This window comes from Hypanus sabinus, chromosome 3, assembly GCF_030144855.1.
Source record: "Hypanus sabinus isolate sHypSab1 chromosome 3, sHypSab1.hap1, whole genome shotgun sequence".
NCBI lineage: Eukaryota > Metazoa > Chordata > Chondrichthyes > Myliobatiformes > Dasyatidae > Hypanus > Hypanus sabinus.
In genome coordinates, this window is record NC_082708.1 from 58,713,335 (window position 1) to 58,735,060 (window position 21,726).

At 45.9% G+C, this 21,726-nt stretch overlaps 1 protein-coding gene across 2 annotated transcripts in view; it reads left to right on the forward strand.

Annotated features, from left to right (window-relative positions):
* The first annotated feature begins 1,198 nt into the window (after window positions 1-1,198).
* The window catches only part of LOC132391361 (E3 ubiquitin-protein ligase RNF149-like), a 61,025-nt gene continuing 40,497 nt past the window's right edge, over window positions 1,199-21,726 (forward strand). Inside the window, exons 1-2 of one of the 2 annotated variants that reach the window (XM_059964435.1) lie at window positions 1,199-1,745; window positions 4,853-5,001. In XM_059964435.1, the coding sequence (XP_059820418.1) occupies window positions 1,384-1,745; window positions 4,853-5,001 (511 nt within the window). In that variant the 5' untranslated portion in view covers window positions 1,199-1,383. Of the gene's footprint in view, window positions 1,746-4,744; window positions 5,002-21,726 lie in introns of both variants that reach the window. The other variant, XM_059964434.1, reaches the window with a different exon arrangement.

Below are 21,726 nucleotides of genomic sequence, written 5' to 3' on the forward strand. Positions count from 1 at the left end.
ATATCAGCAAGTTTGCTGACGATACTAAACTGGGTGGCAGTGTGACATGCGAAGAGGACGTTAGGAGAATACAGGGAGACTTGGATAGGCTGGGTGAGTGGGCAGATACTTGGCAGATGTCATTCAATGTGAATAAATGTGAAGTTATCCACTTTGGAAGCAGGAACAAGAGGGCAGAGTATTGTCTGAACGGTGTAGAGTTAGTTAAGGGAGAAATGCAAAGAGACCTAGGAGTCCTAGTTCACCAGTCAATGAAGGTGAATGAGCAAGTGCAACAGGCAGTGAAGAGGGCAAATGGAATGTTGGCCTTTGTTACAAGGGGAATTGAATACAAGAGCAAGGATGTTCTTTTGCATTTGTACAGGGCCCTGGTGAGACCACACCTGGAATATAGTGTACAGTTTTGGTCTCCAGGTTTAAGGAAGGACATTCTGGCAATTGAGGAAGTGCAGCGTAGATTCACTAGGTTGATTCCTGGGATGGCAGGGCTGTCTTATGCAGAGAGATTGGGCTTGTACACGCTGGAATTGAGGAGATTGAGAGGGGATCTGATTGAAACGTTTAAGATAATTAAAGGATTTGATAGGATTGAGGCAGGAAATATGTTCCAGATGTTGGGAGAGTCCAGTACCAGAGGGCATGGATTGAGAATAAGAGGTCAGTTATTTAAAACAGAGTTGAGGAAGAGCTTCTTCTCCCAGAGAGTTGTGGAGGTGTGGAATGCACTGCCTCGGAAGACGATGGAGGCCAATTCTCTGGATGCTTTCAAGAAGGAGCTGGATAGATATCTGATGGATAGGGGAATCAAGGGATATGGGGACAAGGCAGGGACTGGGTATTGATAGTGAATGATCAGCCATGATCTCAGAATGGCGGTGCAGACTCGAGGGGCCGAATGGTCTACTTCTGCACCTATTGTCTATTGTCTATTAACTGGCCGCAAACCTGCTGTACAGTAAAATGAACTTCTTCAAATACTTTGTGATGTCATTTGTCTGTGCCCCGATTGTGACAGAATTTGCATCTCGTTGTTACATCCTCTTTGTGAAGGACTGGCCGCGCTATTTTAGATCGTGACGGCGTTCTTTTGATTATAAAAGGAACATGATATATTTCTGAATATTTCTTCCTTTATTCGTTTTGAGGACAGCGGGAAGAGCAATATCGCAGGCACGTGTTTCCTGACTCGACTGAGAGCACAGGTTAGAGTTAACTTCTGGAGTCTCGTAGCACTTGGTTGCTGCACCTCCCATCGAGTGTCACTCCCCATCTGTTACTGACGTCAGGTCAGCGAGTGTCAACATCAACAGGCAGACAAATTGGAACAGGAAGAGTCAGCAGAAAGGAGAGGGGTTGCGACGAGCCAACCAACAAAAGTGGTGCATGCAGAGTGGGGACGCACGGACACTCTCGCAAGCGGATCTATTGGGACGTGATGTAGTCGGACTCGTGTGTGCACACACACACTCACACCAGCACGAGTGCTCACACACGCGGGGAGGTTGTGCAGAGTCGCTCGGGCCCAGCTCGCTCTCTCCTCGGGGGGCTCGATTCACTTCTGCTGCCGCTGCGGGGAGGGAAGCGACGATGCGACGGCGGGCGGCCGCCCTGTCCCCGTGGCTGATGCTGCTGCTCCTGAGGCCCGCGCTGGGCGCCAAAGTCGAGTGGTTCACGGCCTTCGTCAGCACGGCTTACCTGGACCCGGACACCAACGTGACCGTATCGGCCAGCAGCGAGAGCGGCAGGTAGTGGCGGGGGGTCGGGGAGCCGGAGGGAGTGACACCGGGTCGGGGAGCCGGAGTGGGGAGTGACACCGGGTACGGGGAGCCGGAGGGTGGAGTGACACCGGGTCGGGGAGCCGGAGGGGGGGAGTGACACCGGGTACGGGGAGCCGGAGGGAGTGACACCGGGTCGGGGAGCCGGAGGGTGGAGTGACACCGGGTCGGGGAGCCGGAGGGGGGAGTGACACCGGGTACGGGGAGCCGGAGGGAGTGACACCGGGTCGGGGAGCCGGAGGGAGTGACACCGGGTCGGGGAGCCGGAGGGAGTGACACCGGGTCGGGGAGCCGGAGGGAGTGACACCGGGTACGGGGAGCCGGAGTGGGGAGTGACACCGGGTCGGGGAGCCGGAGGGAGTGACACCGGGTACGGGGAGCCGGAGGGAGTGACACCGGGTCGGGGAGCCGGAGGGAGTGACACCGGGTCGGGGAGCCGGAGGGTGGAGTGACACCGGGTACGGGGAGCCGGAGTGGGGAGTGACACCGGGTCGGGGAGCCGGAGGGGGGAGTGACACCGGGTCGGGGAGCCGGAGGGAGTGACACCGGGTACGGGGAGCCGGAGGGGGGAGTGACACCGGGTACGGGGAGCCGGAGTGGGGAGTGACACCGGGTCGGGGAGCCGGAGGGAGTGACACCGGGTACGGGGAGCCGGAGGGGGTTAGTGACACCGGGTCGGGGAGCCGGAGTGGGGAGTGACACCGGGTACGGGGAGCCGGAGGGTGGAGTGACACCGGGTCGGGGAGCCGGAGTGGGGAGTGACACCGGGTACGGGGAGCCGGAGGGAGTGACACCGGGTACGGGGAGCCGGAGGGGGTTAGTGACACCGGGTCGGGGAGCCGGAGGGAGTGACACCGGGTACGGGGAGCCGGAGGGAGTGACACCGGGTCGGGGAGCCGGAGTGGGGAGTGACACCGGGTCGGGGAGCCGGAGGGGGTTAGTGACACCGGGTCGGGGAGCCGGAGGGAGTGACACCGGGTCGGGGAGCCGGAGTGGGGAGTGACACCGGGTCGGGGAGCCGGAGGGGGTTAGTGACACCGGGTCGGGGAGCCGGAGTGGGGAGTGACACCGGGTCGGGGAGCCGGAGGGTGGAGTGACACCGGGTCGGGGAGCCGGAGTGGGGAGTGACACCGGGGTCGGGGAGCCGGGCTGGGGAGTGACACCTGGTACGGGGAGCCGGAGGGAGTGACACCGGGTACGGGGAGCCAGAGGGTGGAGTGACACCGGGTACGGGGAGCTGGAGGGGGGAGTGACACCGGGTCGGGGAGCCGGAGTGGGGAGTGACACCGGGTCGGGGAGCCGGAGGGAGTGACACCGGGTACGGGGAGCTGGAGGGGGTTAGTGACACCGGGTCGGGGAGCCGGAGTGGGGAGTGACACCGGGTACGGGGAGCCGGAGGGTGGAGTGACACCGGGTACGGGGAGCCGGAGTGGGGAGTGACACCGGGTCGGGGAGCCGGAGTGGGGAGTGACACCGGGTACGGGGAGCCGGAGGGTGGAGTGACACCTGGTCGGGGAGCCGGAGGGGGGAGTGACACCGGGTACGGGGAGCCGGAGGGGGGAGTGACACCGGGTACGGGGAGCCGGAGGGGGGAGTGACACCGGGAACGGGGAGCCGGAGTGGGGAGTGACACCGGGTACGGGGAGCCGGAGGGGGGAGTGACACCGGGTACAGGGAGCCGGAGGGAGTGACACCGGGTACGGGGAGCCGGAGGGGGGAGTGACACCGGGAACGGGGAGCCGGAGGGTGGAGTGACACCGGGTACGGGGAGCCGGAGGGGGGAGTGACACCGGGTACGGGGAGCCGGAGGGGGGAGTGACACCGGGAACGGGGAGCCGGAGGGTGGAGTGACACCGGGTACGGGGAGCCGGAGGGGGGAGTGACACCGGGTACGGGGAGCCGGAGGGGGGAGTGACACCGGGTACGGGGAGGCGGAGGGGGGAGTGTCACCGGGTCGGGGAGCCGGAGTGGGGAGTGACACCGGGTACGGGGAGCCGGAGGGGTGGAGTGACACCGGGTACGGGGAGCCGGAGTGGGGAGTGACACCGGGTACGGGGAGCCGGAGGGGGGAGTGACACCGGGGTCGGGGAGCCGGAGGGTGGAGTGACAACGGGTACGGGGAGCCGGAGGGGGTTGTGACACCGGGGTCGGGGAGCTGAGAGAGGAGAACGACACGGGAGGAGGGGGCAGTGTCACCAGGATATGGGAATAGAGTCAGGGAGGAGATACCGGGGGTCTTGAGAAGGGAAGAGGGGAATGACGCGGGATGAGGGAAGGGTGGGGGTTGACATTCGGTACGGGAAGCTGGAATAGAGGCGGGAAGGAGGCACCATGGGGCTGGAAAAGGAGAGAGGGGAATGACACTGTGTGAGGGAGTGGTGAGGAGTGACATTGGGTTATGGGAGGCTGGAATAGAGTCAGGGAAGAGACATGGGGTCTGGAAAAGGAGAGAGGGGAATGACACGCTGGAGGGGGTGGGGAAGTGATACTGGATCGATGTTAGGGTGTTGAGGATACTTGGATTGTAAACAGAGGGAAAAGGCTGGCATTGACATTTCAGGGGAAGATCAGTATGTAATGGGGAGATTTTGGGAGGGGGGAGTCAATGTCATTTTGGGCTAATTTACCTGGGCCAGTTCTTAAGTGCCAATGAGATAGAGGGCTTTTGTGAAAGAGAAAGTTGTCTGAGCACTAGGATTTAAAAAAAAGGGAATGTGGGAGCACAGCATAAGGCTGGATTGGGAAGAAGGTGTAAGAGAGGAAAGGGAATGGGGAGATAAGTGGCAGGTTTAGGCAGAATTGTGAGGGTAGAAAATTGAGATGGTGATATGAGAATTGTGTGGATTGATGTTGAAAAAATGGGAGATAAATTTTAAGAGGAACTAATTAATTTTCAATTAAGATGAAAATGACATCGAATTAAAGCAGCTTTGAGAGGTATTTGAAGAATATTATACTTGTTCTTCTAGGTATGGTGACAGTTCTCCCAAGGATAGTGTTCAGGGAGTGATTGGGATTCCCCGGAACAATAGGGACCAGCTGGGATGTGATGCCAACACAGAATATTTTATCCCAAGAACAGGGGAACCCTGGATAGCTCTGGTGGCCAGAGGAAACTGTACATTCAAGGAAAAGATTTTAAATGCTGCAAAAAAAATGGCATCTGCTGTTGTGATTTATAATTTTCTTGGGACTGGGAATACAACCGTCACCATGAACCACATTGGTAAGTTCTGGCATGCAGAATCATATATGGAAATGGTACGGTATAAATGACTAATTATGATTTAAATTACAGATTAGTTCATTTATAAATCAGAAGCATATTATTACTGTTCATGCCATGCTGTGGATTTTGTTACCAAAGCAATTTAGGTAATTGAACATCATGTTGCTATTGGAAATGATTTCCTTTTGCTGGTAGCATGAGTAATTACATGGCAGCTACTGGAACTGTTAAAGCCTAATAATTAGGCTGTTGAAAATTGCTAGAATATTCATCACTGATGTTGAATAGGTGTAAACTGTTTGTATGATTTGCAGATCTTTTGTTCTATTTAAGCATCAGATGTTTTTTTTAACAAAAGTGCATGGGATCCAAAGTGAAATGCTTGTTTAGATTCAGAATTGGCTTAGTCAGTGAAAACAGCAGGTAGTAGTCAATGGATTTATTCAAGCTGGAGGTCCATGACTTATGCTGTTCCACAGGGATCTCTATTGTTTGTGACTATATATAAATGACCTGGATGGAAATATAGGTGGATGTAAATTTGCAGACAATACAAAGATTGGTGGGATTGTGATAGTGTAGAAGATTGCCAAAGGATACAGTGGGATATAGATCAGTTGCAGATATGGGTGGAGAAATGGCAGATGGAGCTTAATCTGGCTAAAATGTGAGGTGTTACACTTTGGGAAATCCAATATAAAATAACAGTATGCTGTTAATGCATGACCCTTAATAGTGTTGATGTACAGAGGGATATTGTTGTCCAAGTTCTTAGGTCTCTGAAAGTGGCTGCACCGGTTGAAAATAGCAAAGAAGATTTATGGCAGATTATTAGTCAAGGCAATGAGTTCAAGAGTCAGGAAATCATGTTAGAGCTTTACAGAACTCTAGTTAAGCTACATTTGGAGTATTCCATTCAATTCTTGTCACTATTATAGGACGGATTTGGAGAGGGCACAGAAGAGGCTCATGAGGATGCAAGCTGGATTAAAAGGCATGTGCCTTTGTGTCTTTCCAGAGAGACTGGAAAACTTGGGTTGTTTTCAAGTTCAATTTTAATTGCCATTCAACCATTCACATGAATAATCAGCCAAACGAAACACCATTCCTCTGGGGCTAAGATGCTAAACACAGCACCAAAGGTCTCGCACAGCACATATAATTGTGATGGTGGAAAAACATACTTACGAAAATATATAGTAATATAACCCAAGTCTGTGGATATCATGGCCTGCAGATTGAAGGTGCTTGGATGTTGTTCTGCAGCCAGGATTCTGCAAGAACAGCCCATGGTAGTTCTTCATGTCATGTCGTGCAGCCACAGATGGATGCAGTCCAACTTGTCCCCCACCCAGATAGCACTGGAGAGCAGCACTGAGAGGGACCAGCGCAGAATCCAGCGGCACCCAGCTAACTCCAGCATCTCCTTCCCGGGCGGGTGCAACAGGAGACTCCGAGGCATGAATGAGGTCTGGTTCACACCACAACCAGAGCCCACACAGAATTGGACTCCTCGTATTCTATATTACTGGATTCCAACTGGGTCTTGTGATCACAACAGTAGTGTCCAAGACAACCACCATTGCTGTCAGCTGGATCGCGCACCGCTTTTGTGCCTTCTCCCCTGGGTGGCAGGAGCAAGCTGAAACACCTTGTACAACAAGTGCAGCTCTGCTGCTTTCCAGCAACTCGCTAGTGGCGTAGGCCTGCAGTACTTGATGTTCTTGCTGACTAACAGTGTCCATTGATCATAAATAAGGCCTAAAGGATGAACAGTTGCACCTTTGGTTGGAACCAGAGAGGCCACTGCGTCTGAACACACCACCATCTTACCAGAATCCAGTGTCTGTGGAGCTGCAGAGGTTATGAGAGACTTCAGTAGTCGTCAGTTGGTCTCTTTTTCCCAGGATTGAAATGACTGATATTGAAGGGCACGTACTTAAGGTGAGGGAAGTAAGTTCAAAAAAATTGTGTAGGGCAAGTTTTTTTTTACTGAGAGCAATGGGTGACTGGAATCCACTACCAGAAGTGATGTTGGGGACAATTAAATAGAGGCATTTGTGAGGCTCTTATATAGGCACATGAATGTACAGAGAATGAAAATGTGGACTTTGTGTAGACAGTAGGGGTTAACTTAGTTAGGCATTTAATTACTAGTTAATTAGTTTTGCCACAGCATCATGGACTGGAAGGCCTGTTCCTGTGCTGTACTGTTCTATGTTCTATATTTTCCTTAAACTAAAAAAGGAACATTTTACTTTGGGGAAAATTAATTGATTCATGATATTTTGTAGCTTGTGGAGTGTACTTAAAATACTTTAAACTTTGTTCTGATGTTGGTTTCAACGGGTGGCAGAGTGGAACAGCTTCACCACAGGTTCGATCCCACACTCGGTACCATCTGTGTGGATTTTGCATGTTCTCTCTGTGACCACATTAGTTTCCCCTAGGCTTTCCAATTCTTTCTTTGTCCTAAAAGCATGCTGGAGAGTTTTTGGATAATGGGGTAATTTGGGTAAGAGTAATGGGAGAATCGGGGGGAGGGGGCAAGCAGCGCGGGAGTCAATGAACATGTAACAGGGAAATAAGTGGGGAGATTGAGACAAATGGGAATGCTCTGAAAGCTAGCATAGACTTGATGAGGTGAATGGCATTCTCCTATGTTATAAGAAAAAAAATGGAACCAACTTATTTTTTTAAACACAAAGTACACTGCAGATGCTGGGGTTGTACGTGTTTTTTTAACTGTAAATCGTTTCCAAATAATCAGTGTTTTTGTGGTGGTCTCTAATAAAAAATAAGGAAACAAATAAAATTTGAATATATAGAATTACAAGCTATCTTTTGACGAATTCAGAATTGCAAGAAAGCAATGAAAATTGCATGAAAACAAAATGGGTGTTATGGGCAGGAGTCCTGGTCAAATATGACCTTTGGTATATACTATGAATTATTTCTTAGTTTTAATTTCTGAATAGGTGTAGTGCAGTTTTTTTAATACCAGGGTACCATTCAGTACTTGTAGTTTTTAATAATTTTTGTTTAGAATCAGGTTTATTATCACTGACATTTGTGGTGAAATTTGTTGTTTGCACTACAGTGCAATACATAAATTATTATAAGTTACAATAAGAATATGTGTAAAATATATATACTGCAGGAATAGTGATGCAGTCTTTATGGGCTAAAGGATCTCTCCAAATTTTGATGGCGTCGAGGAAGAAGCTGTCCCAGAACCATTGAGTATGAGTTTTCAGGCACCTATGCCTCCTCCCTGATGGTAGTCCTGAGCAGAGGGCATGTTCTGGGTGGTGAGGGTTTTTAATGACAGATGCCACCTTCTTGAGGCATCACCATTTGAAGCTGTCTTGAGTGGTGGGGAAGCTTGTGCCCATGATGAAGCTGGCTGAGTTTTCAACCTTTTGTAGCTTTAACTGATCCTGTGCATTGGTGCCTCCATACCGGACAGTGATGCAAACAATCAGTATGCTCTCCATGACGCATCTGTAGAAAGTTGCTGAAGTCTTTGGTGACAAATGAAATCTCCTCAAGCTCCTAAGTAAATATAGCCGTTGTCATGCTTTCATTATAATTGCTTCTATATGATGGGCCCAGGATAGATCTTCAAAGATTTTGACACCCAGGAATTTTAAGCTGCTCACCCTTTCCACTGCAGATCCCTCAATGAGAACTGCTATGTATTCTCCCAAATTCCCTTTCCTGGAGTCCACGATCTAGCCTTTGCATTTGCTGATGTTAGGTGCAAGGTGGTTGTTACAACATCATTCGACCAGCTGATTTATCTCTCTCCCATGCATCTGCTCGTCACCATTTGAGATTCTGCCAAAAGCAGTTGTGTCATCTTTGAATTTGTAGATACTGTTTGAGCTGTGCCTAGCCAGAAAGTCATGAGTATAAAGAGAGTAGAGCAGTTGGCTAATCACGCATCCTTGAGCTGCGCCTGTTTTGATTGTCAGTGAGGAGGAGATACTATTTCTGATCTGTATTGACTGTGGTCTCACAATGCGCAAGTCAAAGATCCAGTTGCAGAGGGTGTTACAGAGGCCCAGGGTTTGATGTTAATGTCACTGGGCGATGGTTATTGAGGTACATCACCACTCTGTACCTTGCACACCAGAGTAATTGCTGTCTTTTTGAAGCAGATGTCCTGGAACATACCAGTAAATTGGTTGGTTCAGGTTTTCAGTGCCGTGCCAGGTACACAATCAAGGTTCACCCTCTTGAAAAGTGTTCTGACGTCAGCTTCTGGGACAGATATCTCAGGGTCACCAGGTACTGCAGCGATTCATACAGATACAGTTTTATTCTCCCTTTCAAAATGTGCATAAAAGGTGGTCAGCTGTTCAGGGAGTGAAACAACATCACAGCATTTATGATGTTAGGTTTCACAGTTTTATTTACCAAAATGATTTTGAATAAGATCTCAGAGATAATTGCTTTATTCAGGTTAAGTTTCTATTGAGTGTAAAAACAGATGCAATATGTGATAGTCTGATTAAATATGAGAAAAAAATGATAATTTATGATGCACTAGTTGAGGTTTTGACTTGGGCTCCAATAAACTTGGAGAAACAAAAGGTAATGTTCTATGTTTGAAACTTAATTCATGGAAGACCAGTTTTGAAGATGACCAATTAATTTGTTGCTAATTTGATCTGTGGGTTATATCAGAGAGTTTGCTGTTGCTTGTATCCCTGAACAAAGAGTGAAATGTAGTGGCACTTCCTTTTGCCATTTTTGTTACCTAAAGAACTGAACTGTAACTTCCAAGAGCAACAATGTGAGGATGCTACTACAGTATTGTGCAATTAGCCGGCTGGTGGTGTAGGGGCATCAGCACCAGACTTTGAGATGAATGATCATGAGTTCGAATCCTTCTGGCTCCTTGCACACTTTCCATCTGTGTTGGGTTCAAGCAGAAACTCAGCTTTGTTAAAAAAAGGAGTCAAATGTGATGGAAATTATTGTAATTAGTATATGAGATCAAAGTATTGGGGCATTGTTGTGAGAAATGAGATAGAAATGAGCTCAATTATGAGGCTAAGTGATTTTTGATTAACTAGCCATCATCCCAAATTCTGTTGTTTATGGGCTGTTACGCAACCCCAGCATACCTTTCACAGAAAAGAAAAAAGAACAATAACCAAAGAAAAGCATTATAGAAAAGAATATTACTGAGAGCATTGGTTGAAGACAGGAAAATATTCAGGCAACAGATAATTACTGTACATTTATATGGCATTTTAATGTGGTAAAACATCATAAAGTGCTTCACAAAACGTGATTCTAAACTGATTGGGAGATAGAAGGTCGTATAAGTAAAAGCTTAGCCAAGGGGTTAACTTTGAAAGTGGTGAGTATAGCCTAGTCCATCACAGGCAAAGCCCTCTCTACTATTCTTATATTTATATGGAATACTGCCACAAGAAAGCAACATTCACCATAAAAAAAACACCGTCCAGGCCATGCTTTCTTCTTGCTACCACCATTGAGCAGAAGGTACAGGCCCACTACCAACAGGGTCATGAGCAGTTGAACAGAGGGTACAGGCCCACTACCAACAGGGTCGTGAGCAGTTGAACAGAAGGTATAGGCCAGAGGTCGGCAACCTGCGGCTCCAGAGCCACATGCGCCTCTTTGATCTCTGTGATGCGGCTCCCCGTGGTTTGTTAGCTTTTGAAATGTAATTCGAAATTTGAAGATTATGGTGATCTTGTACAATCTGAAAACTTTGCGGAGACACCGTTTCCTGGCACATCCGAACTGGCTCACAATTAGCCAGCGTTCAGGCTAAGGGAGATAGCCTACGGGGGTTTGTGAGTACGTGTCTTTTGGAGCATCCGCGCCCACGGGGACGGGTTGAGGGAGGCTTTAAAGCAAGGCTGTTTAGTTCGAATAAAGTTACCTTTGACTGCAGTCTTTATTTTAGCGCTGCATGTAGCACACCGCTACAACGTGTTTTTTTTATCGCTATTAATATACATCACAACTGCCAATGCCTGACACCCGCCAGTGCGCGCATTCTTTTAATTCTTCGATCCAAGGTAGGCTAACTATGGAGTAACCTTCAACCCAACGTCTTTTTTTTCGGAGTTCAAAATGTTTTTGTTGCATGCAGAAATGTAATTTTGTTTTCTCTGCAGGAGCTCATCAATTTCATAAATGCAACACATTATAGTTTGTTTATACATAGCATAAAGGCAAATAAAAACCCGTTGTATGCAGTGTTATTTCACTTTGTGGCTCCCAGTGTTTTCTTTTCTGTGGGAAATGGGTCCATATTGGCTCTTTCAGTGGTAAACGTTGCCGACCCCTGGTATAGGCCCACTACCAACAGGGTCGTGAGCAGTTGAACAGAAGGTACAGGCCCACTACCAACAGGGTCGTGAGCAGTTGAACAGAGGGTACAGGCCCACTACCAACAGGGTCGTGAACAGTTGAACAGAGGGTACAGGCCCACTACCAACAGGGTCGTGAGCAGTTGAACAGAAGGTACAGGCCCACTACCAACAGGGTCGTGAGCAGTTGAACAGAGGGTATAGGCCCACTACCAACAGGGTCGTGAGCAGTTGAACAGAGGGTATAGGCCCACTACCAACAGGATCGTGAGCAGTTGAACAGAGGGTACAGGCCCACTACCAACAGGGTCGTGAGCAGTTGAACAGAAGGTACAGGCCCACTACCAACAGGGTCGTGAGCAGTTGAACAGAGGGTATAGGCCCACTACCAACAGGGTCGTGAGCAGTTGAACAGAAGGTACAGGCCCACTACCAACAGGGTCGTGAGCAATTTGTGGTGAACTACACATACCTGTCTGGACACGCCCCCTGCTGACTGCTCCTGTGGCTCCTCCCACAGACCCCGGTATAAAGGTGATTGAGGCCTGAGCCCTGCCCTCAGTCTCCAGGATGTATTATGGTGGTCAATAGCTGCTTGTTCTTTCTTCCAGTCAATAAAAGCCAATATCTCGCCTCATGTCTCAGAGAGTTATTGATGGCGCATCAATTTTATTGGCTGGAAGTTTAAACCATGGACAGCATTTTACATCCGGAAAAATTAGACCTTGATCCGCAAGACTCTGAAGCAGCTCTTGCCTTTGAACTCTGGCTTGCATGCTTCCAATCATACTTGGAACAGATTCCAGTGACTGAGCCTGCCATGAAGTACAAAATATTACTATCTAGAGTAAGTCCGAAAGTTTTCTCCCTTATCAGGGACCTACCGACCTACCAAGGGGCACTGGACACCCTTAAAAGACAGTACCTGCGGCCGGTGAACACCGTCTACGCAAGACATCGCTGAGCGACGCGGCGACAGTGACCCGGCGAGTCGAGCCTACAGTTTCTCCGAACCCTACAGACACTCGTGCGAACTTGCAACTGCAAAAGTCTGACAGCGGAGCAGCATTCGGAGTTGCTAGTACGAGACGCAAGTATAGGAGTGTCATGAGGAGTCTGTGTAGGGCTCGGTGTGCGCGGTGTCACCTCAGGTACAGGGTTCAGGCCCGCCCCCTGGTCAAGTCTACCACATTTCCCCTCTCTGCCGAGGCCCGCGCGGCCTTCAGCTGCATTAAAGGGGACATTGCCAACGCAACGATGCATGTGGTGGACGAGACCATTCCCTTCCAAGTAGAGAGTGACACCTCCGATTTTGTGCTGGCTGCTACCCTCAATCAGGCAGGCAGGCCAGTAGCATTCTTTTCTCGTACCCTTCAAGGCCCTGAAATTCGGCGCTCTGCGGTGGAGAAAGAAGCACAGGCCATAGTGGAAGCTATTAGGCACTGGAGGCACTATCTCGCTGGCAAAAGGTTCACCTTGCTGACTGACCAGCGCTCAGTTGCGTTCATGTTCAGCAACCAACAGCGGGGCAAAATCAAAAATGATAAAATTTTGAGGTGGAGAATAGAACTCTCCACCTCCAACTATGATATCCTGTACTGGCCTGGGAGACTCAATGAGCCCCCTGATGCCCTATCCTGGGGAGCGTGTGCCAGCGCACAGCTCGACCGGCTATACGCCCTCCATGCACATCTTTGCCACCCAGGGGGTCGCCGGATTTTACCATTTTGTGAAAGCCCTGGAACCTGCCGTACTCCCTTGAGGACGTTAGGACAATGACCAAGGACTGCCAAGTCTGTGCTGAGTGCAAACCGCACTTCTACCGTCCTGAAAAGGCGCAATTTATCAAGGCCACCCACCCCTTTGAGCGACTGAGTGTTGACTTTAAGGGCCCCCTTCCCTCCACTGACCGCAATGTCTACTTTCTCAACATTATCGATGAGTACTCGCGGTTCCCCTTTGCCATCCCCTGCCCCGACACCACTACCACGTCCGTCATAAAAGCCCTGCACCAGCTGTTCGCTCTGTTCGGATATCCCTGCTATATCCACAGTGATAGAGGGTCCTCCTTTATGAGTGATGAGCTGCGCCGATACCTGCTAGCTAGGGGCATTGCTACTAGTCGGGCCACGAGTTATAATCCCCGGGGAAATGGACAGGCGGAGAGGGAGAATGCCACAGTGTGGAAGGCCACACTTTTAGCCCTTAAGTCAAAAGGGTTGCCGGTCTCTCGATGGCAGGGGGTCCTCCCTGAGGCACTCCACTCTATCTGCTCCCTGTTATGTACGTCCACCAATGCCACCCCTCATGAGCGCCTCTTTTCTTTTCCCAGGAAGTCTGCCACTGGGACCACCCTACCAGCTTGGCTGACATCCCCAGGGCCAGTGCTGCTCCGGAAACATGTGAGGAGCAATAAATACTCCCCGCTGGTCAAGAGGGTTCACCTTCTACATGCGAACCCCCAGTATGCCTACGTGGTCTTACCTGATGGGCGGGAGGACACGGTCTCCATCTGAAACCTGGCGCCCGCAGGAGCAGCAGACCACTACCCCAAACATTCCACGGTAACTATGAACCCTGTACCCGAGGTGACACCGCGCACACCAGGCCCTACACAGACTCCTCATGACACTCCTAAACCGGGCAACTCGCACGCACATATACCAGGCGACTCGCACACGCGTGAGGGATCACTGACGCCTAGTGGGCTGACACCTCCAGTTAGGCCGGAACCAGCACAACCACCGTCTCTGGTGCAATCACCACTGGCACCTGTGCTGACACAGCCGGAGCTACATAGATTGCAGCGACAGATTCGACCACCTGATAGACTTAACCTGTAAATATACTTGTAAGAAACTTTGCTCCATGGGGACTCTCTTTTTAAAACAAAGGGGGGGTGAATGAGGTGAACTACATATACCTGTCTGGACACGCCCCCCCCCCCCTACTGACTGCTCCTGTGGCTCCTCCCACTGACCCCAGTATAAAGGTGATTGAGGCCTGAGCCCTGCCCTCAGTCTCCAGGATGTATTATGGTGGTCAATTGCTGCTTGTTCTTTCTTCCAGTCAATAAAAGCCGATATCTCGCCTCACGACTCAGAGTTATTGATGGTGCATCACAGTTGAACAGAAGGTACAGGCCCACTACCAACAGGGTCGTGAGCAGTTGAACAGAAGGTACAGGCCCACTACCAACAGGGTCATGAGCAGTTGAACAGAAGGTACAGGCCCACTACCAACAGGGTCGTGAGCAGTTGAACAGAAGGTACAGGCCCACTACCAACAGGGTCGTGAGCAGTTGAACAGAAGATACAGGCCCACAACTGTCAGGGTCGTGAACAGTTGAACAGAGAGTATAGACCCACTACCAACAGGGTCGTGAACATTTGAACAGAAGGTATAGACCCACTACCACTGGGCTCTGGATAACTTAATTCACCACTACACTGCACTGATTCCACAACTTACAGACTCGATTTGAAGAACTCCTTACAGCTTTTGTTCTCAGTATTGTTTACTTGAACAGTTTGCCTTTGTTTGCTCATTGGTTGTTTGCCAGTCTCTAAATATAATTTTGTTATATCTATTGTATTTTTTCCTGTAAACATCTGCAAGAAATTGAATCTCAAGGTAGTATATGATAAAATATATGTACTTTAATAATAAACTTACTTTGAACTTCGACCTTGAAGGGAGAGATTTTCAGTGCAAAGTGATTAAGGAATCCAATAAAATAGTTGAGATATATAAATAAAAATTTGTCAAACTCTGTTGCTTGAATTTGCATCTTCAAGTGACTAGCAGTACCTCACTGGAAACAAAGATATGAATAGCTACTAATCCTTTATTTGGCGAATTTCTTTGTTTGAGTGAATTTTTCATTCATATGCTAGGAAAATGCTTGCGTTTCTTAGATTTGTGGAATTAGATCTTTAATATGTTCCTGGATTTATGAAGTTTTAATTAACCAATTTTTGCTATAATGCTGTGAACTATTTGGAGTGCTTGACTTTTATTTAGTTATCTATTTTTCATGATAGTAAATGCTCTCTACCCATAGTAATGCATTTGCAAGAAATATCACCTTATGAAAAATCTTCAAGGAATACAACTGATTTGTAAATCAAACACTCCAAAGGATAGGTGAGAATATGTTTGGCATCTTGTTTAAAGAAAAAGAAGATTAGTTTTATTTGTCACATGTACATCGAAACATCCAAGCATACAAAACCTTCCGCATCAGCGACCAACACAGTCCCTGGGTGTGCTGGGGGTAATCTGCAAGTGTCGCCCTGCTCCCTGTGTCAATATAGCACAGACACAACAGCCTTTACTAACCCGTGTGTCTTTGGAATGTACGTCTTCACAGAGGAAGCCCATGCAGTCAGTGGGAGAATGGGAAGGAAGGCATCTCTTGCAGTTGATCTGTATCTGGTACAATATTGGCCCCATTACATTGCCATAATTTGTACTTTCAAGTCCAAGTACTGTATCAGAATTGATCTTAAACCTCTTGGGGTGTAGAGAGCACAGGATGGGAGACCTCTGACTAAACATGTCTTAACATCTGATAAAGCAAGCAGAGGGTTAGTTTATTTCTGGATAGGATGTGCATGTTGTAAGTCAGAAAAATGAAATGTTGGAATACACAGCAAAGTAACAAATTCAAGTATAAAATAACTTTCATCTTTTTTTAAAAAAAAGTGTTTCACAGGTAATAAAGAACCTTTCCAAATGCAAATGTTGTTGTGATCTAAGGAATGCATCAGCCAATCTGCACACAACAAAGCTGCCCAAATTGCAGTATGATCATCAGATAAATTAGGTTTTTTTGGTAGTGCTTATTGTGAGACAAAGGAGTCTAGGATACTAAAATACCACACACACTCGGGTATCTCATTATACAGAGTAGTATCATTGGTACATTTTGCTGTTATGTGAGCTGACAAAGTGCCTCAGTATTTTTTTCAATTTAAGCTTTCTTTTAACTGCAGCCTTTTAAGTACTGCTTTGGAATGTTCACTTGGATTTAAAAGGATGTTTATTGATGAGCAAAGGCAATCAATATATTTATTTTTCCTCGTGATCTTGTATAACTTGGAATATAATGTTTCTTATAAGAACATTTGGCATAATGGATTCTGTTTTTTTTAAAGAAGGCTTTTGAGGTATTTTTTCCCCATTGGGTAGTCAAGCCAAACAGCTAAATCATTTCACACCAGCAGATCACACATACTAACTTCATAAAGATGCATTCCACAATTACACATTTACCTAGTAACATTTGATCTTCAGTACTTATTCCTCTACATTTTATAACATTGACCTTCAGTTTCTAGAGGTGTTTATCACTTCAGAATCAGGTGTAATATCAGTGGTATATATCGAGAAATTAGTTGTTTCGTGGCAGCAGTACATTGCAATGCATAATAATAAAGATATCTATAAGGTGTGTGTGTGTGTGTGTGTGTGTGTTCCAAGTAATGTAATTTGCTTCCAAATTATCTTTACAGACTGTCTCTCTGGTGCTTCCTGTTCCCTCCCCTGTCCCTATCCCTTATCCCAACCATGATACCCCTTTCCCTGTCTCCTTCCCACTCTCAGTCCACAATAGTGATCCATATCAGAATTGGGTTTATCATCACACACGTGTGCCATGAAATTTGCTTTTTTGCAGCAGTAGTATAGTGTAATACGTAAAATTGCTAAGGTACTATGCAAAAGTCTTGGGCACCCTAACTATATACTGTAAATGTGTCTATGCCTTTCTCCACAGTAGTGTGTGTGCATGTGTGAGTGCGGGGGAAAAAAAAGAAAGGTGGCTGAGGAGAGGACAGATAGGTCAATACTGGAATGGAAAGGGGGATTAAAATAGCTTGCAACCAGGAGCTCCAGATAGTCATTGTGGACAAAGCGCAGATGCTCCTCAATTACCTGGTGTGCACTTGACATGAAACCTGGAACGTGGTTAATTGTGGAAAGGAGCCCAGGAAGTGTAAATATGGCAAAGACACATTAATGGGCATCTTGATGCCTAAAAAGTGAATTATTTTAAAGAATGTTAATAAGGGGCAAATGGACCTTTTGATCATAGAGGATAGATTATATTCACCGCATGGCCCACTTGCTTGATTGCTAGCATAAGCTTAAAGGACCTCAGTAGACAGTTGTACTCATTATAGTGGCACGGAGCTGATCTAATTCCCTGTCAGTGTGATCTAAAGCTGATGTAAGGGCATGCTACCAATTATGGTGAAAATATGGACAGGAATCTGGTCCTCTTGCTCAAGCAAATTTGCTTTCAATCCATCATATTTCCATAGTGCACTATTCCATCAGACAATAAGATTCAGTGTTTCTACACTATCAACGGGGTTTTAAAAGAAAAATGTCAGATATAATATGAACACAGTTTCATCTAAGTTTTTTTTTAATCCATTTTTTCTTAAGGTTAAATGTTTTTGATGAAGCCTCTGATTGCTTAGTGGGCTTTGTTGTGAGTTTCTGCTGACCAGCTTTATTTGGTGAATTGCTTGTAATCCGTAGCTCTTAGAATTTTTTTTATAAATGGACTTTATGCATTGTGTGTGTATATACTTAGTTCACATGGAATGTGATCTTCTCTTTGTGTGTTTAAAATCCATTTGTCATTTTGTTGCCTAATATTAATCCAAATATCCAAATCTACTCTACTCAGCATCAATGTTTATATCATCTCATTAATAAAATAGCTTGTGTTCTTCTTCCACAATAACTGATAGGAGAATTGGTGGAGGGGAGGAGAGTGGGAATTCACTGAATAGTAAGGACTTTAATGTATTTTAAAGACTGATAATTGATCCAGATGGTTTGAAGCTCTTTGTGCTGACAGAAGAGCTATCGAGATATAGATGAATGGGAAGCTAAACTTGGATGCCATAGAGGGAAAAAGTAGAAAATTAGGATCCAAACTATTTTTTTCAAGCTTTGTGGAGTGCTGAACATCAAACAGATTTAGAGTACTGAGATTTGTTTTCTTGCTGGCATTCACAGTAAATTCAAAGAAACACAATAGAATCAATGAAAAATCGCCCACAAGAATATGGAACCAAGCAACAACATACCAATTACAGTGGGCAAAAGTGGTAAATTTTCTCGCATGAAGGACACTAGTGAACTAGAGCATCATTACAACAATCTAGTTTTTTTTATATTGAATTCAAATTTCCTTGAGCTTTGGTTTCTGATTTGTTATTTCAGACTCTGGCTTAGTTTGTGCAATATTTTAAGAACTGCCCCATACCCAAAGTATCCATGATTAAGTAATGTATTTTAATGTCAATGTTGAAATAGAAAAGTATCTTATGATTTCTGGATGTTATCGATTAATATGTTCATGATGGAAAAATTATTGGGTAGCTACTGAAACGTAAAATCTTTTATAGTGTTTGTGGCAATATTTTGAAGATGGTTCAAATCTCGAGTGCTATTTTGATCATTTCAAGTATTGGCCCAGTAGAATAAAAGCAGAACAAAAATGTTTTGTTACTGTGATGGAAGTAAGTGTAGACATGCACCAGAGCCATTTGCTCTTTGTAATGTATTTTAAATTAGGAGTCCATTGACTCCATTGTTTATGTACTAGTCAAGATTTACAACCAAGCAGTTTATTTTATAACAGCCAGTTTATTTAGTCAGCAAAAAGCACATCAGACAATATCAATTTTTCTGGTTTCACTTTAGTTTATATAAAAAAAAGCTTCCCCAAACTAGTACAAGTCGAGTTCATGTCAAAACATCAAGCAGAAGCTCTCAATAAAAAGGTCAGTGATTTTTTCGCCCCCCCTCCCCCCCAGAAGCATGCAGTGGGTGGAGGTTAATTACAAAATACAAATGATATGGGTAAAATTAACTCGCATCATTTCCACTTGAGATGTATTTAATGTGGAATTTATCTAATCATTTATATTCCTGCTGGGAATAATTATGTCACTATGAGCAAGCCTTTCTGTTTTGCTGCCTATTGCTTTGTCTTTCTCCAACCTGTCTTTGCTTTTACTATTTTAAAGGGTTTCCAGAAATAGCAGCTGCTTTTGAAAGGGACCCAGCAAATCAATTCCAATTTTGTCAGAAATGGCTAAGGTTTTAGAAGTAACAGATTTTGGACAGAGGAAATGGGGGTAGTATGAAGAAAGAAAAGAATGAAACAGCAGTTTTGGTGAAATTGGGAGCAGGTGGGATGAGATGTTTTTTTTAAAAAACCCTCTCCTGCTCAACTATATAATTAAAACAAGCCCAGGAGACGATCTTAACCTTAATCACCAATGGCATCATGTGATTTTTTTTGGATTAGGAACAGATCTGGCTCTCACTTGAAGGAATTCAATTGTTCATCCAAACTGGAAACTTGTTTTGCAGGTTCTTTGTTCTCTGTGAAAGAAGACCCTGGTAACACCTAGTCTAATTCTGCCATTTCATAGGTGTAAATATGATTTCTGATTCTTTCCAACCACTTCAATTAAAACATTTAATTTACAAAAACAGAATCTTACCCCCATCATTAATTTTCTAAACTTGATCAGATCATTCCTAAATCTGTACTTCTCTCAAACCTGCATGTATAAATGATTTAAAATTAGGAAGTGCTCTTTTGGCAACAAACATGGAGGAACTTGGGCTGTGGGAGGAAAGAAATTGTTGTATCAGAAATGATCTTGTGGCCATGAACACATTCTGAGGCCTGACAATTTTTGTACTTCCCTAATTCCCTAAATCAATGCAGTTGGTCATAATGAATTATTCTACAAATACATTATAGAACCATATTTGCTGTAGTCAAGGCACTGTCATGACATCATGTATTTGAATGCTCATCTCATCTATAAACACTATATATTGCTTGCCGCTGACCTTGCAATATAAAGTCCTGATCTTAACACTTGCCTCTTCTACCTTCATAACTGTAAGTCAGTCTGGGAAAATAATTTCCCATGTTGGATTTTGGTTTTGGTATTCTGAATTGCTGTCTTTCTAATGAAATGCAGAGTTCCTCCCCACACCTTGTTTGGTGCATTGGGCAGCAACCTTGCCATTTCTTTAGCATTTGTCTGTTTTATGAGGCCGAGTTCCTTGATGCTCAACCCAGCACGGATGGAAAGCATGCAAGAAGCCGGCTTGATTTGAACCTGCAAACTCTTGTTCCAATGAAATAATGAGAGGGGGAGATTACAAAAAACTCCTGATAGCTATGATTATTAACAGAACACAAGCAAAATACCATGGATACTGGAAATCTGAAAGAAAAAGAAACATAAAATTCATGAAATACCTGAAAATGTGGTATTTTGCTTTATTTATATTTCCAGATTTGTCTGCCGAGTAAACTTCTGAAATGGCCGAATAAAACTTTCTAGATGGATTATTTTGGCTTAAGTATATATGAGGTATTGTTTTGAGTTCAGAATAACTTTTGTCTGAGAAACAGGAAGCTAATAGAGGGGTGGGGGGGGGGGAAGGGAAATGGAAAAAAGTTTCAAAAGAACAAAACTGGAATAAAAAGCAAAACAAATCTAAATGAATCATTGTAAGAGGAAATGATAAAAATATTACTCTGTGTGGGTAAATGGTGTCTTTTTACAGTTTGTATACAGAGTGAATATTAAAAATATACTATTGCTAGAAAAAGTTTGTGTACCCTTTGCAATTACCTAGTTTTCTGCATTCATTACTCGTACTTGCTTCACACACCAGGGTACTCTCTGCAGTTGCCTGATGAGGTAACCATAGCCTTTGGCCAGGAGCAGATTCTATTTGACCCTTAACCACTACATTCTCCAGTTGGGGGTCAGCAGTAGCGGCCAAGTCACTGCCCATCTGCTCCTGACTTGCAGCTCACTTCCTCTGTCCTGTTTCCTATCCAGCAAGAGGCTCTTTCTGCTTCCTCCCCCTTCCTGCGAGCTGCTTGGTTCTTGCTCTTTTCATCAAGGCCCAGCACAGACAGCAACCTCCATGACCTTGCTGGGAACCCTCTACAGATGATCTCCATGGGAAATAGCCACATCTGTCATCCTTTGCCCTGCACTCCGGGACTAAGGACTGGTACTTCAGGGTCTTCCTCCAGGGCTGGATTAACCTAGTAGCATGTGCTACGGGCCTCACATTTTCGAGGGCCCTGCCCGCACTAAATGCTTGCAAGCTGCAGTCCGGTGAAATCGGCATCTCACCATATTCTCACGGCTTTTAGAGTGAGTTTTGGGTAGACGATTCATTTACACTTAAATAAATTACTTCAGCCATCAGTCATCTGTTCTTTGACAAAGTACTGTGGATTGAGTTCATAACAGTGCATTTCCTAAAAGCTGTGAACCCAGTTTCATTCGGA